General features: G+C 45.2%; 1 protein-coding gene across 1 annotated transcript in view; it reads left to right on the forward strand.

The window, feature by feature from the left end:
- Positions 1-15,732, forward strand: part of sgip1a (SH3GL interacting endocytic adaptor 1a) — a 73,794-nt gene that overhangs the window by 53,181 nt on the left and 4,881 nt on the right. The window contains exons 15-23 of the mRNA XM_071524054.1: positions 407-481; positions 4,536-4,657; positions 5,155-5,281; positions 9,408-9,467; positions 10,636-10,747; positions 11,514-11,669; positions 13,562-13,697; positions 14,204-14,406; positions 14,998-15,062. Of these exons, the coding sequence (XP_071380155.1) occupies positions 407-481; positions 4,536-4,657; positions 5,155-5,281; positions 9,408-9,467; positions 10,636-10,747; positions 11,514-11,669; positions 13,562-13,697; positions 14,204-14,406; positions 14,998-15,062 (1,056 nt within the window). The remainder of the gene's footprint in view (positions 1-406; positions 482-4,535; positions 4,658-5,154; positions 5,282-9,407; positions 9,468-10,635; positions 10,748-11,513; positions 11,670-13,561; positions 13,698-14,203; positions 14,407-14,997; positions 15,063-15,732) is intronic.

Genomic DNA, 15,732 nt, shown 5'->3' on the forward strand with positions numbered 1-15,732 from the left:
GTAACGTTTGACAAGTGGCGTTAATGCTTTTTCTGTATGGACCCAAATTCTCTAAAGCTTGTTGTCATGACCTTAAAAGAATTTGTGTGCTGCTGTGTAGGCTAATGTTTTTTTAGGTTACTAGCATACTAGCCTGCAGCATTTTATTCAGCCTGCCTCAGGTTGTAAGGGCTTGAAGGCTTTGGCAGCGCTACATAGCCAGATATCTCATGCAAAATGTATCCAGTCAAAAACCCTCAGCGGTTGACGGCACTGCTTTTGTCAGAATAATTTGGAGACTTTTTTTTCATTTTAATCCCAACCTGCTCTTGAAAACCATTGGGGTTGGATAGGCACTAACCTCCAGGGGGGGACCTGTTAACACTGATGGGGCTTCTCATGTTTTTTACTGATTATATCATTGCAGCACCGCCTCCGCTTCCACCCAAGAACGTCCCGACGTCTCCCCCGACGACCGCCCCCCCCTCTGCGGACGCCACCGGTAGGAAACCCTCTCATCTCTTCCTGACGCCCTCTATATCACACCATCAACTGGGAACAAAAATTCTTCGCTCTATCTCAGCAGCCCCTCTCTCTCTCTAACTTTCTCGAACTCTGTAGACAGAGACAGTCTTATCTGCCTGTCTGCCTGTGTCTTTTTATCTCCCTCACTCGAACTTCCATCACTGTGTTGTGCCGCGCCTTGTCTAGCCAACCCTGCTAAGAATGGGAGTACTGATATGGGTCTAGTTAACCTCTTAAATTGTATCGTTATTTAAAAGGCCATGTGACCTAACCAGCAATCCCCAGTCGTATTCCTAGACTATATTTACACGTGGCATTGAATTTTGTCTCAATAGGATTCAAAGATGATGATTTATAGACAGGTGTAAATTATCCAAGTACATGTAGATGCATCAAGATACATCTTTTATCTGCATTGGGATTTTAATGTCATGCGCAAAATGCCATGTTATTGATAAACTTGGTCATTGACTGGTCATTGGTTGTCTCTGTTTCAGAAGTTTCAACAGAAGCAGAGGGTTCCACCAGGAAGCCCTCGATAGCTGACTTGGACAACATCTTCGGCCCAGAAGAGGCCACCGCCGCTGGCGAAGATGAAGGTGACAAGTGGGTCTGCTTCAGCGAAGAATCGTCAGACAGACCGCCCCTACCAAAGGACCCCGCACCTCCTCTCCCCTCCTCCCCCCCTCCTCCAGAAGAACCAGCACCTCCGCTACCTGCCTCCCCGCCTCCGCCCGAAGACCCCGCCCCGCCCTTGCCTACATCGCCGCCTCCTCCGGAAGACCCTGCGCCTCCTCTTCCTCTGTCCCCACCCCCGAAAGAAGAGCCCGCGCCCCCTCTACCGACCTCCCCGCCCCCGTCAGAGGAGTCCACCGCGCCCCCTGTCCCCTCAGTCCCCCCTCCGACCGAAGACCCTACCCCTCCCTTACCCACCTCCCCACCTCCTGCACTAGAGGAGCCTGCATCTCCTCCCACTTGCCCTCCCCAAGCCTCAGTCCCTCCTCTTGACTTGCCCCCCAGCGTCCCAGCAGCCCCTGCTCCCAAAGCAGCCACTCCTCCTGCAGCGACTCCTCCTGCTGCCGAGGAAACTGCGACACGCTCCGTCCCGCCGCCCCTTGTCCTGGCTCAGGAGGAAAAACCCAAGAGTCCAGACGCCACCTTACCCAAAGAGGAGGCGGGTGAAACGATCAATTCGCCCAAAGATGCGAGCCAGGGCAGCCGGAGTACGCCTCCTCCACCTCCTCCCCCCACCTACCGGGCTGTGGTGTCTTCACCGGGTCCCACCTCTGGAGGTGGCGGCACAGGTAGTGGTAAGTAGTCCATGATCGGTCACTCTTACTGGGATATAGCTGCCAAATCCAACCCCCCCTCCACACCTTTCCCTAGTAGCTAGTTTTCTAAAGCACGGCCCAATGGGACTCACCAGGACAAATTGCTTATAATATGGGATCAAAAGCACTCTTTCTTGAACATTATCCCTGTAGGCAACAAGATGCAGAAAATGAATGTTGTTATGGTGGAAATTGAATGATATACCGTCAATAAAGAGTCTGGTCTGACCATCTGTGTTTGGCCCTCGAAGGGAAATTCTCTTAAAACCAAAATCTTGATTAGTATCTTCATTAGAATCTGGAGTCTTTGCTAAAATCTCTAGAAGGCAAAGCCGCTTAGAGCTAAGATTGATGGGAAAAAGCCTATTGTCTGAATCTGTCTGAATCCGTGCCCTGGAAACTTGCTGAATCACATCTAGATAATACCAAGCATGCTCCGAGGACAGTGACTGTTTGTCACGCTCTGGGCCTGGAGCTCTTCACACAAATGGAACTGTGAATACGCTGTGACACTTTCCTGGTCGTTGTACCGGTCAGATGAATAGTAATACCGGTAGCATCCATATAAATAAGGTTAAAAGTACAATGTGATTTGATTGGAGTTCTACAAATTCCCTTTTGGCCGACTGCACTGTCCCTGTTGTTTAACTGAACTGAACAGCAGTGACAATTCCCCATTTTTACCTCTGCCAAGGAGGTTGTGTTCCCCCCTATTAATTTGTTTATTTGTCTGCCTGTCAGCAGGATATCTCAAAAACCTATGAACGGATTCCCATTAAATTTGGTGGACAGATAATTATTGGGGCCAAGAAACAAGATTTTTGTGGTGATCTGGGATTTCTGCCATTAGATGACTATTTTTTAGTCATAACTATGAAACTAACAGAGACTGCAGAGGTAGAGACTTTGTTCCAAGTCCTAAGGGTATGTTTGCAGGGTCAAGAAATCAATTTCACTTAAAATTTAAGTGATAGGACTGATGACTTTGAGTGTAGCAGCAAGTTGGAGAATTGGCAGTGGCTCTCTGAGTGCCTTCTAGTTAACAGCATATTTCACTTTAGCAGAACATTATTAGAACATTATTATTTTTTAGTGCTCATACTTTTATAGGAGTTCATTAATGGTCAGCCACTAGAATTTGCCAGTCTGGGGACCAGTAGTCAGCATCACTTTATTACTTTGATTATGAATACCAAGTCTAAAACTTTTTTTCTTATACCAACAAGACTACAGTGAACATGTAGGCATGAATCATGTAGTGTACCCTGTGGGGCAAAAAAATCAGAACATTTCAAATATCCATTATATGGGGGACAAAAGTGTTAATTCCTGGTAAATCTAAAGGGATACAGAATATATAACTGGGTGGAGAGATAGTCTCAATACAATGGAGAACATTCATCAAAATTAGGCCAGAGATTCCCAAGAGGTACGGTGCGACTAATACCCGAGCGCACAGACTAAAACAGGCCGATACTTTTCAAGAAATCATTTTGCTTGGTTGCAATTATTGATATTAAGAGCTTTGGAAAAATCCCAAATGCCAGTGGTGACAACAGATCCCCCAGGACAGCTAAAATTGGAGGTTGCCTGCTCTTAAGCCTCTCTAGAGGTGTGGATGCTGAAAAGGGAAAGTGTTCTATTAAAGTGAAATAGCGATTTTAAAGGAGAACTGAAGGGAAATAATAGTCATAGGGGAAAAACTGGGACTTCAGTTCTTCCCTCTCTCAAAACACCGAATATGCATTTGCTTTCGGTCCCTCCATTCCATGTCAGCTTTGCTCTGAAGCTGTGAAAGCCGTCTACAGCAGAGCATGGAGACTAGGACTATATGTAATCTAGAGAGACCAGACATTGTGTTGAACTAAACTAAAGGTCACTTCATGATGACAGTACACAAAGAGAACCGGAGCCAAAGCTTGTCAAGCACACTGCTGACACAGCGTGCCGTCGGAGCTGGGATAAGAGCGGGAGTTCTTGGTTCGGAAAGCCTCGCTCCACTATGGGAAAACCGTCCTCTTAGATAAACAGCGAGGGGCTGAGTTGAGTTAACGCTGTGCTGTTTTGTGCGAGCTCTCATAGGAATACAAGCAAATTACAAGATTATTGCATGGTTTTTGTGGTGTCATTTGATAACTGCTTCAATTACTTTAACTCCTGTCCATTAGAGTGCAAGGGACTGATCCGTTTAGTTCCACTTAGTTCAAACCCATTAAGCACCATTGAAATTACTGTCTTGTGCAAAGGTTTGTGCTGCACTTGACTTGGAGTTCTACGAAATAACTTAGAAATTTGATTATTTGGGATTTTTGCCTGAAATCTATGCAAAGTATCAAAGAGAAAAGACGGTTCTAACATTTTCTATGAAACTCAAATTAATGAAAAAATCTGTTGTGCTCAAGTATGCACATCTGTTGTTTCAATTGGGCTTAAATAACAAAAAGGCCTTTCATTATTCCAATTATCTTCACTGATAGATAGTCAAATACTTAAAAAATGCTGCCAAATACTTGTAAAGATGGAGTCTTTCCAGTCAGCAACTGCCCTGCATTCATACTGCAGGTGTTTCCAAACAATTCATTTCACAGGTGGCGCAAAAGTGCAGCAGTAGTGAAGCAAGCATGTAAAGAGTGGAGCGATTCTCTGATGTTGATGATGAAGCCCCTACTGTGTGTGCTGATGTTTTGTTCTCTTCTGCAGGCTCCTCCTCTCCGGTGCGACCTGCCACCCCGTCATCGGCTAACCCCACCCCTCCGCCGCCTCCGCCCCGCCCTCCCTCACGGCCCAAACTGCCTCCAGGGAAGCCCACTGTAGGGGATGCGGTAAGTTGTCTTGTTATGAGAACAGTGGTTGCGTTTACATGCATGGAGTCTACCAGCCACCAGAATTATGAAAAGGTGCAGCCACCAGCTACACACCACCCACCCACCACACACACACACACACACACATTTGACTGAGGTTGCTTCTAATACAGAGGAAAGGAATGATGATCCCTATACTAATAGTAATAGTAAGTACTGCTCGCTGCTATGTTTTTGTTGACATCAGCACATCATCATCATTGGCGAAAACCAAAAGTGAAAGGAATAAGATGTTTACATGCTGCATTAACCCATTTAATATCAGAGTAAGCCAGGCACCTTAACCGGGTATCTCATAATCGGAGCTTAACCTGGTTATTCTGACCGAGTTATGACGTTTACGTGCATCGACCCAAAACCTCGGCCAATGATGATATACAGGGGGGGGAAAAACCTTGAACAGTCTCTTTTTCTGTCTGACTCTTTATCTTTCCTCCCTCCTACTGTCTCTCCAGAATCGTCCGTTCAGTCCGCCGGTCCACTCGGCCAGCCCCCCTCCCATCGCCCCCCTGGCGCGGGCCGAGAGCACCTCCTCCATCTCCTCCACCAACTCCCTGAGCGCCGCCACCACCCCCACCGTCGGTAAAGAGCTCTCGGTGTCTGTGTCAGGTGTGTGCACCATCGCCCATCACTAGCTGTGCCGCTGTTGCCCGTCGGCTGTGGTCACCGGGGTTCAGTATTTCTCCAGTTGTTGGTTTTTTGTTTGCTTTCTAGCAGCGGTAGCTGAATTTACCTACGTTTATTATCGATTTTATGCACTAAACAACCGCCGGCCTTGTGCGCGTGTGTGTTTTCGAGGTTACGTGGTATGAGTCACACTTGCGTCTTTATATTAAATTTTTCCTCTAGAAATGCAGCCGGTTTTCTAGCAGTGATGGCCCGTGCGCCTGGCCATGTGGCGTGTATCTTTCATACACCATTTACTACTGTATGTGTGCATGTAGGCTGTGGCTACATTATCTCCACAACTAAAACCTCAGTGGAGTTTCATTGGAATAACTGTTAATGCGCCAAAGAAAAACTATAATCACTCTCGACTTTGATTTGGATTGGGGCCAGTTACTCTTGGTATGAGGTTTCTTCATTTGAAATAAGAATTAATTAGTCCTTATTGATATATTATTAAGCTGCATGTAAATGTCACTGTCTGCCTGGGTTGGGTTTACACACACGGACACATTCACTCAAATGCGCTCTCTCTCTCTCACACACACACACACACACACACACACAGGGTATGAGTGGGAGGTTTGAGTGCGAAGCAGCGGCGTTAATGTAAAAAAGCAGGCGTTTTCGGCAAACCGTCCGTTAATGAATAAAGATTAATGACAGGCGGTTCACTACATGATCTAATTTTAGGGAGGTCAGTGTGCAAGGCCTCTGCAGTGCAGTGTTATGAGTGTACAATGCTAAATCTCACTAGACGTAGCATGGCTGAGTCATAATAGATTTAATAAATACACACTCTGCAGGCAGCAGGAGTTAGAAAAAGACTATAGTCCCTGGTTGGAGGCTAAGGCAAAACTTGCTCTAGTGAATCCAGAGTGGAACATTATAAATTGTCAGCTCAGTGTGGTGCGTTCAGTGTTGGGCCATCATACCCCTATATTTATACATTATTAATTAATTATGGCTTTATTGCATAAACCAAAAAGCCTGTGGGCTTGGCAGGCATGAAAAAGAGAAAGATTTTAATTGTTGATGTGTTATTATAAGCCCCCCCCCACCGCTATCCAAATGCTTGTCGTTTTTGATGTTCTCATCACATCTGTTGGTGATTGAGATGTTCTGCTTTTCCATTTTTCATCCTGTCATCTTTTTGTGTGCATGAAAGTATTCTTTAAGCCATTGTTCTCATGAACATCTGATTTTTCAAAAATTAATTTTCCTTTGTTTGATTTGCATTTCTTTTTTTGTTCTTGTTGTTTTGCTCTTTGTTTGTCTCTTTATTTGTCCTGTGGCTTGTCAGAAGACGATGCTTATGTAGACAAACTGCCCACGTTTGAGAGACACTTTGATTCGTTCGCAGGTATAGTAACGTTCCCCTGAGAGAGGAGGGGGGGGGGGGGGTGTTCCTGTGTGATGTTTGAATCTGTCCGATGCCCATTACCCAGAATGCATTTGGCGTAGGAGGGTAAAGGTCATCGCTGAGAGTGTTTTTGTCTTTTCTCTGTTAATGCCAGACATGTACAGTCAAAAAGGTATTGGGACAGTGAGCTAACATAGGCCTTTTTTTTTTTTTTTTTCCGCATTGTCACATGGTTCAAGAAAGCCTTTTTTTTATGCCCCACATTCATCTTTTCTCACTAAATGCATCTTAGCTGATGAGCCAACAAAACAAGATGGGTCATTGTCCTAATAGTTACCTTTTTGACTAGACTGCTTTAGGTCTTGCTCACAGATGTAGGGACACACCACACATTCATTTTTTCCCTCCTTTCAAATGTGGCAGCATTTTTCGGCAAAAAAGACATTTTTCTCCATTGTTTTGTTCTTGTCAACTCGTACCTTCCCACACCACACATTTCACAGATACGGTAGTCTCTCTCTCTCTCTCCCTTGGTACCTCTCTCTGTGTCTTTCTGTTTGAATATCTTGCTCTCTCTCTCTCTCCCTTTCTGTCTTAGTCATTCTCTCATATCTCTGCTGTTGCTCACAGAGACAAAATCTGCCAGAAAAATGAAAGCTGTGGTGACACAAAGAGCTGCATCTATAGGATCGCATTTATTTATTTTTTTTCAAACAAGTTAAAAAGCCTTGCATCTCCTTTAACCATCTGCCCACACATGAGACTTTCTCTCTGTTTTTATGACTGTGCATCTGTGGCTGTCTTGCCCATGTCACCATGGCAACCTCCTGTCTCTTGACGACAGTTATTGTGTGTGTATGTGCAGTGACTCCCAGATACCTTTACTCTGAGCCTGCGCCACAACAGTGTGTGTGTGTGTGTGTGTGTGTGTGTGTGTGTGTGTGTGTGTGTGTGTGCAATGAGCATTTCTCAAGAGCTCCTTATCTGTGGGCCCTTGAGATCCACATTCACACTCTCACTCACTCTCTCCCTCTCTCTCACTCACACACACACGCACACACACACACACACACACACTCACATACGTTGTCAGATCAGCGCTGGTGCTTACAGAGCTGTTTGAAGTCTGGCATGAGAATTAGGCTGCTGAGCGGCTGCAGCTGTTTGGTATTCATGCCACCCTCTCACCCGCCTCTGGAGTAGAGCGACGCGGCTTCGAGTTCAGCCAGCCTCCGGCGCCCCCTGACCGTAGCCCCGGTCCCCGGTCGACCCCCGCCACTCCGCCCCTGACACCCACCCTCCACACCTGCCACTCACACATCCCATCCATAGAAAAATACCTCCAACTCCCCCCCATCTGAACTCCTGCACTTCTGTTCTCCTCATTAAGCACTCCTCCGCTCTCGTCTCTCCATCACCTGCTACTCTTTCGGTCCGCTCGTTCCCCTTGTTCCCACCAGTCACACCAGCACACCTTCACCAGTTGGGGACCCCACCACATAGCAATAGTATGGACTAGAACAGGCATGATGTAATGATGATTTTCTTTAAGTTCATGTGTATCTCCCAATGCCAAATGACCATATAAGTGATTTGAATGAACCGCTTTTGTTTGACATGTCACATTTAATAGTATGCAGTCAATTTGGGGCAAAAATCGGCATATGTGAACATGTCCCATAGGAGTGTTTGTTCTAGTCATGCTAGCTCTGGGTCCCACAGCCCCTCCTCCTCCTCCTCCTCCTCCTCCTCCTCCTCCCGGCACTCTGATCCCAAGCTCACGGCCGCCCCCTGCAGGGTGTTTTCGGACACGACAGCCTGCCGTCCATCTGTTTCATAACGCACACAGAGGTGGCACGGTGGAACATGGGAGCTCAATATGACATTGAGCCAAAAGGATAATTGCCCTTTTGGAGTAGATTGGTAAGGTACGTGCGGTCTGACCGAGCCGCCGGCGTCTGGAGTGGCTGATATATAGAGAGAGAGAGTTTGGTGGGTTTTTTGGCTTTGTCGCTGCCTAGAATCCGCCTCCATAACGTCGGCATGCTGAGATCTGCGGTTGGCATAGAATCACCAGCTACTTAGATATTAGATTCTGGAGCAAACAGAAATCGTGGCCAAACTCTCGTCCCATCAACGCTCTTTCTATCAGCGGCTCTTCTGGCAGTTCCCCCCCCCCCCTCTCTCTTCAGATCTCTTCAGGCTTCACACACCCCCCTCCAGTTGTACCATGACCAACGACCTCCACCTGAATCCTCCAGCTGGCCTCGCTCACGCACGCATGCACGCAAAAACACGCAGCAAACACCTGTACACCCTCTCCCCCCCCCCCCCCGCCCCCTCCACATTGTCACATGTTCAGTCCTGGCAGTGTTTTTTTGGCTTGCCGTTGCCCCCCTCTCTCTCCCTCTCCCTCTCTCTCTCTCTCTCTCCCTCTCCCCCACACCTCCACTCTTCACCTCACTGTGACGTGTGATAGACCTGCCATGTGAGACTCACGCTACTGTCCTTCTCTCCTTCCCCCCTCCTCTCACCCACTCTCCTCTGCTCCCTCCCTCTCTACCTCCTTTTTTCCTCACCCCTCCTCCTCCTCCTCCTCCTCCACACCCACTCTCCCTTTCTCCCTTCCTGCCCCTCCTCCTCCTCCCCCCACCCTTCGACCCCCCCTCCCCCACACAGAGAATGACCAGCCATCCCTGGTATGGTTTGACAGAGGGAAGTTTTATTTAACCTTTGAAGGTAAGTTTTCTCTGCACCAGGGCTAACTGTTAGTGCACACACACACACACACACACACACACACACACGCGCACACGCGCACACACTCGAGGCTCATCTGTGCAAAGCTTCTCCCCCCTTTCCCCCCGTCCCCCCCTTCTCCTCCTCCCCTCTCCTCTCCTCTCCTTCCTCCTTTTGCATCTCTCCATCCTAGCTGAGCCTCCTTCATATGCGGTCCACTAATGACCCCCCCCTCCCCTCCCCCGTTTTGTCATATTTTCCCTCTCCCCTTCTCTCTTCTTTCTCCTCCGTCTCCTGGCATTCTTCACTGGCATTTCATCTGCGCTGACCGCCTGTCATTCCCTGAAAACTCGGCATTCTTCACGTACTTTACTAATCTCTTTGTCTTCACTTTTTCTTCTCTTTTGGTCCTTTGGTTGTTGGGTTTTTGATCTTCGGGCTCTCTGATCTTCTTTGATCTTGTCAGAATAATTCAGCTTTAACAGCACGTCTGGAATAAGCATGCATCTCTCTCTCTCTTTCTCTCGCTCTCTTTCTCTCTATGTCTTTCTTTTCTCATCCTCCTGTGCTTTTTAGTGTATTCATATAAATGCATAGATGAGGAGTTGCAACATATATCACAAATATTTTGGGGGAGATAGTCATTTGACATATACAGTATATAAGTCTACAATTTCACAGTCTAAGAGCAGAGAGAAACGGGCGTCCTCAACACATATAGGCTAACCTGCTATTGTCATCCCACCTTACTCACACTTATATTGGTTCCTTTCATTTCATTCACACTGGTTTGTACACCATGTTTTGTTCTTCATTGTCATCCACACACTGTTGGTTAGAAAGAGCATAGAGTGCTGGATTGGGAGTTGGGACATGTAGAGCAGCTTTTCTTACTATAGGTCTTGGGTATTTTAGGCTATATGAAGCTTAGTTTGGACTCCTGACTAAAAAAATGTAAGAAGCCTCAATTTTGGCTATAATTACCAGGAAAAGGACAGTAGGAACAAAAGAGAGATTCAGCACAGTGGTTTGTTAATTATGGGCATTGGTCAAACAGTGTGTCTTTACATGTCTTGGTAGGTCACTCACCACTCCACTCAAGTCTAGTTTAATGTTTTGTGTTGTGTTTGTTTGTGTGAATGTGTGTGTGTGTGTGTGTTTCCTCCAGGGTGCTCCAGAGGGCCCAGTCCTCTCACCATGGGAGCTCAGGACACGCTCCCTGTTGCTGCTGCATTCACAGAGACAGTCAACGCCTTCTTCAAAGGAGCCGACCCCAACAAGTAGGTGGACAAATAGCTACATTTTGATAGTTGGTTGATTGAACGGAATGCGTATATTCAGGTACTGCAATACTCAGCTGATGGCTGTAGTCAAAATATGCAGGCAAGGAAGAATAATTTAGACAAAATCTCACCTTTTATCAGCTGAGACTCTTCTTGTCATTTCAAGACAGCAACACGTTATTATTCTACACCTCTCTTTATTTCAAGATGGAGAGATTGTCTGCTTCTACTCTCATTCAGGCATAGTACAGTTGTTGTCCAATGATGAAGAGGGGTGTCACACAGGATGAAAGATAATGTTCTGTTTAAATTATTGATTTCTGCATGGCAATTGTTCACTGTTTTTGACTTTGACAGTGCAAAGAGCATTGCCATTATGTGTGTAATATGTTGTGTGAATCGTGATTTACAAAGCATAGAATGCATGACAGCCATGATCCTGGCTGAAGGGGCTGAGAATAACAGTATAGGCAAAACTTATTAGGGTTTGAAGGTAGTCCACATACAGCTTTTTTAATGAGGGAGGGAGGGAAGGAGGAAGGAAGGAAGGAAGAAAGGAAGGAGGGACATTTCCACAGCTTCCATATCATAGTGCATCAGACACAAAGAAAAAAACTGGCATACATTAAACATGTCTGATACATCAACAAAATAAGTGTTTATATGTATGTGCACTGTCTGCCTCTCTCCACCCTTCCATCACTATCTTTCTCTCCCTCACTGTCTAACTTCCTTCTCCTCCTCCTCCTCCTCTTCTTCTAAGGTGTGTTGTGAAGATCATAGGCGAGATGGTGTTGTCGTTCCCGGCGGGAATCACGCGGCACTTTGCCAATAACCCGTCCCCCGCCGTGCTAACCTTCAGCATAACCAACTACAGCCGGCTGGAGCATGTGCTGCCTAACCCCCAGCTCCTCTGCTGGTAATGACACCGCTGTAACCTCACTACCTCACTCAGGAAAAAAACAAAAAAACAACATACAACACTAGACTTTTTGTCACTTGAGGCAGTGCCTCAGTGAGGGTATGGCACTAGTTACTACACAAGTTAGAATACTGTCCTCTTTTGTCTGAGAATGTACCATAACCCTCACAGCATCACACATCTAGCTCTAGTTTGAATGCTTTGTCTACCTTTGCAAATCCAAAACAGTATTTATGTTTCATGGGTGTTATAATACAACTAAATCTCACTAAATCTGTATGAAATGTATTTGCCTGGTGCATTACTTCTTGGATGGATCTAATGTTTTACATACAAGATTATCTCACATCATATAATGAAAACGACCTTGCAAGCCAGATAGTCTTGCAGCTTCTTTTCCGTTCTTGATCAGATTGTTGCTTGTGCAAAGCTCCTTGCTAGTCGGATTGTTGACTGGCTGCATTAGGATTAGCATTGCTACATTGCAACCTCTGGATCAATCAATTGAGTTGAGACAGATTTTCTCAAAGGTTCTCCTCCAGCGCTGACAGGCATGACAGAGTAGAGAGGGAGCACAGATATGTGCCATCTTGTAAATGGATAGGAACTTGTCAAATCATACGACTTGACAGGTTATAACCAGAAGCTTGATATCTCTATGATTTAAAATTAGAATCACCTTTACAGTTGTATGCACAAGGAATGTCCTAGCAATGGCCACAATGTAACACTCGCATCACCCTCACACCTGAACCATGGTTGACAGAACATCCAAGATTGTTTGTAAACTGTTGTTTGTAAAATTGTAAACTTGATCTTGTGATCTAAAAATGGTCTTTTCTTGAACAATCACATACAACAAATCCTACATACCACCTTATGGTGTGCAATAACGTCATTCTGTGTGTGCCATAAGGAAGTAAATTAGTAAACATATCAGTTAAATGGCTCATGAACATTCATGATCTCATATGGAAGTGGTTCTTTGTTTATAGTTGACCAGTGACAGTGAGTAAACTCTGTTAGATCATGCCACACACTAATGCTGACCAGCTATTGAATCATCATGAGGATATCTGAGTGTTCAGACTAGCTGCCTTGAACAGAGGTTAACTCATAGTCTTTTCCCAATATGTTTCTGTTGTGTGACAAACCAACACAAACTCTGATGTTTTTCATTGTTAAACTGGATTTAAAAGTTGAAGCAGTCTGATAAAACAGTCAGTTCATGTCCTTGGTTCTGATTGGCTGAGTCCCATTTGAGGCTGTTGTAAAATACCCAATAAACCCCCACTTGTTACCACACAACAGTTAATTTAAATATTAATGCACTAATCAAAATTAACCACTCATAACGGTACTAGAATTATATTGCTTGGCAGGAGATTAAACATTTAATTATCACTATTACTTAATTACTTATTATTGATTACAAAATAAAAGATTTATTGAACATTTGTGTTCTTTTTTTATTACGATGGTGTGTTACCGCTGGTTTATAAAAGCAATAAGCGTTGTGCCTGAAACCCTCTTAGCTGTTCTCAAATCACTGGAAAGCACGGCCTCTCGTGGCTTAGTGCTTAAATTAATGTGCTGACTCAGCTCCTCCTTGTAGGACCCATGAAACATCAAACGTCAAAACCCACTGTTGCAAAAATCCATGGTCATCATAAGTTTGTTTTCCAGTTAGTCAGTGTTCCACTTATTTCCAGTTGGCCAGAGATTGTTTTGACAGCACCAAGATGTCACTGAGAAACTGGGTCTTGCACCCTACTTTTGTGCAGTATGAGACAGCAAATGCATTAGAGTCGACAAATCACCAAGAACATGTAAAAAATGTATATTCTGATGGTGCTTTATCGTTTGCCCCCCCCCCCCCCCCCAACCAGCGACACCACCACACAAGCCAAGGCCAATGCCAAGGACTTCTGGGTGAACATGCCAAACCTGATCAGCCATTTAAAGAAGGTGGCAGAGCAGAAGCCCCAGGCAACGTACTACAACGTGGACATGCTCAAGTATCAGGTGAGCTCGACCCTCTGGAGGTCTAACCTGACATCACTGACCTCAGAGACAGACAGCAGCTGTGGCCAGACCAACAGAAATGTGAAACAGCCCCGATAGCTTCCAGTTAATGGAATTAAGGCAGTTTTGCAAGGCAACCAACAGCAACAATTCTAACCAGTAAGCTTGTATTTGGGCTAAAATGGGCTTTAGGAACAAAATGCAGTTATATTTGAATCACTGGAGGTTAAAAATAATACAAAACTCTAGACATAAGGCTTTGACAAGGCCCACTGACTTTACATTGTACCTTCAAGAGGCAGCTCTTGGCAGGTGGCACTGTAGACATTTTCATGCATATCGCAAATGTATGAAGGTCACTAATACAAAATGTGTGTGTGTGCATGTATATGGTTTTGTGATTGTGTGTGTACTTGCTTGCTTGTTTATGTATGCTTGTATCCTCTCCCCGCCTGTTTGTATGTGTGTGTGTGTGTGTGTGTCTGCACCCTCGTTCCTCTGTCCAGGTATCTGCGCAGGGCCTCCAGTCGACTCCCCTGAACCTGGCGGTGAGCTGGCGGTGTGAGCCCACCAGCACAGACCTGAGGATAGACTATAAATACAACGAGGAGGCCATGTCGACGCCGATGGCCCTCAATAATGTCCAGTTCCTCATCCCTGTGGATGGAGGAGTCTCGAAACTACAGGCCGTGTTGCCCCCTGCTGCATGGTACAGACTACAGTTTATTGAGATTAGGATTAGTAATGTTTGTTAGCTGTATGGTGTTAAACCCAGTAGGTGCCATGTAGGTTAGTATGCATTATACAGCCAACCATCAAAACTAATAAGGCAATCAGGGAGCTAGTTAGCCATGTTTCTATCTTTATGTGTTCATGTATATACACAACATTGAATTTTGTTTGTTTTCGGACAATACACATGCATTGTCAGCCACTGTATGAATACCAGGGAGGGCGTTCTATACTTAGCGTAGCGGTACTGTGGTTATGCCGAAGGTAATCGGTGCAAATGCCATGCAGCATCACCATCATACTCATCATCAGAATAAAGCACACCCCTTTGGATATTACTGCTATATCAAAGGACTCAGAGTCCTCAGAGCTGTTTATCTAAACTGGGAGCGATAAGTAACGTTTGACTTTCAGATCATTATGGATTAAAATGGTCAGAGCCGCTTTGGCCAGTGGTCCTAGATCAACACTTATGCCTTGAGATACTTGAGAAATGTGGGGGCAACAGCAGCTCAGGGGGTTTTGATGTTTCTGCATCACTCAGTTTATGTTTATGTGATCCTGACAGGAATGCAGAGCAGCAAAGAATCCTTTGGAAGATCCCTGATATCTCACAGAAATCTGAAAACGGAGGTATGTACAGTATAATGTTGACATACTTTTAGGTAAGGTAGAGATTAAGATTGTGTCCAGAACTATTTTAGCATCCACAGGGGTTTAATTGAAGTGTTGTATGTGGGGAAACCTTGCAGTTAGAGTTGTGGGAGTCCTGTTTTTGTTTTGCATTAAGAAAATCACTCATGAAACTAGACTCAAACCCACACCTGAGGTTGGCTCTGCCTGGAGTCACTGATGCCCCCCTCTGTCTGATGATGGTTTTACACTTTCAATGATTTCAGCAAACCTCCTGATTTTCTATCTTATGACTCTACTCAGTGTAACTGTGCTGTTTGTGTGCGCACATTTCTTGGCACTCTCCATAGCCTCTCTCATTTTTCTATTGATAAAGAAACCAGTATAGCACTCTAATCTAACATCTGCATTGGAATATCTGCATCTACTTTTAATTGATAAACCATAGCTGGATTTGTTTTTACAAATTCTCAATGTGTTTTGCATACAATGAGGAGGCAGCATCTTCCATCATGAACTTCAACATAAATCTCACAATTTAAAGTGACATGTATGTCATATGACCTGCTTTAATTGGTTTGACTGTTTCACCTAACACAAGGCAGAATTCCTCCTGGGCTAACCTGATCTCTGGCAGGAGGGCATTACACTAGAGCTGAGCTCATTATTT

The sequence above is a fragment of the Centroberyx affinis genome, unplaced genomic scaffold, assembly GCF_046629955.1.
Source record: "Centroberyx affinis isolate AG114_WGS23_722 - 3 ecotype Tasmania unplaced genomic scaffold, CSIRO-AGI_Caff_v1 ptg001140l_1, whole genome shotgun sequence".
NCBI lineage: Eukaryota > Metazoa > Chordata > Actinopteri > Beryciformes > Berycidae > Centroberyx > Centroberyx affinis.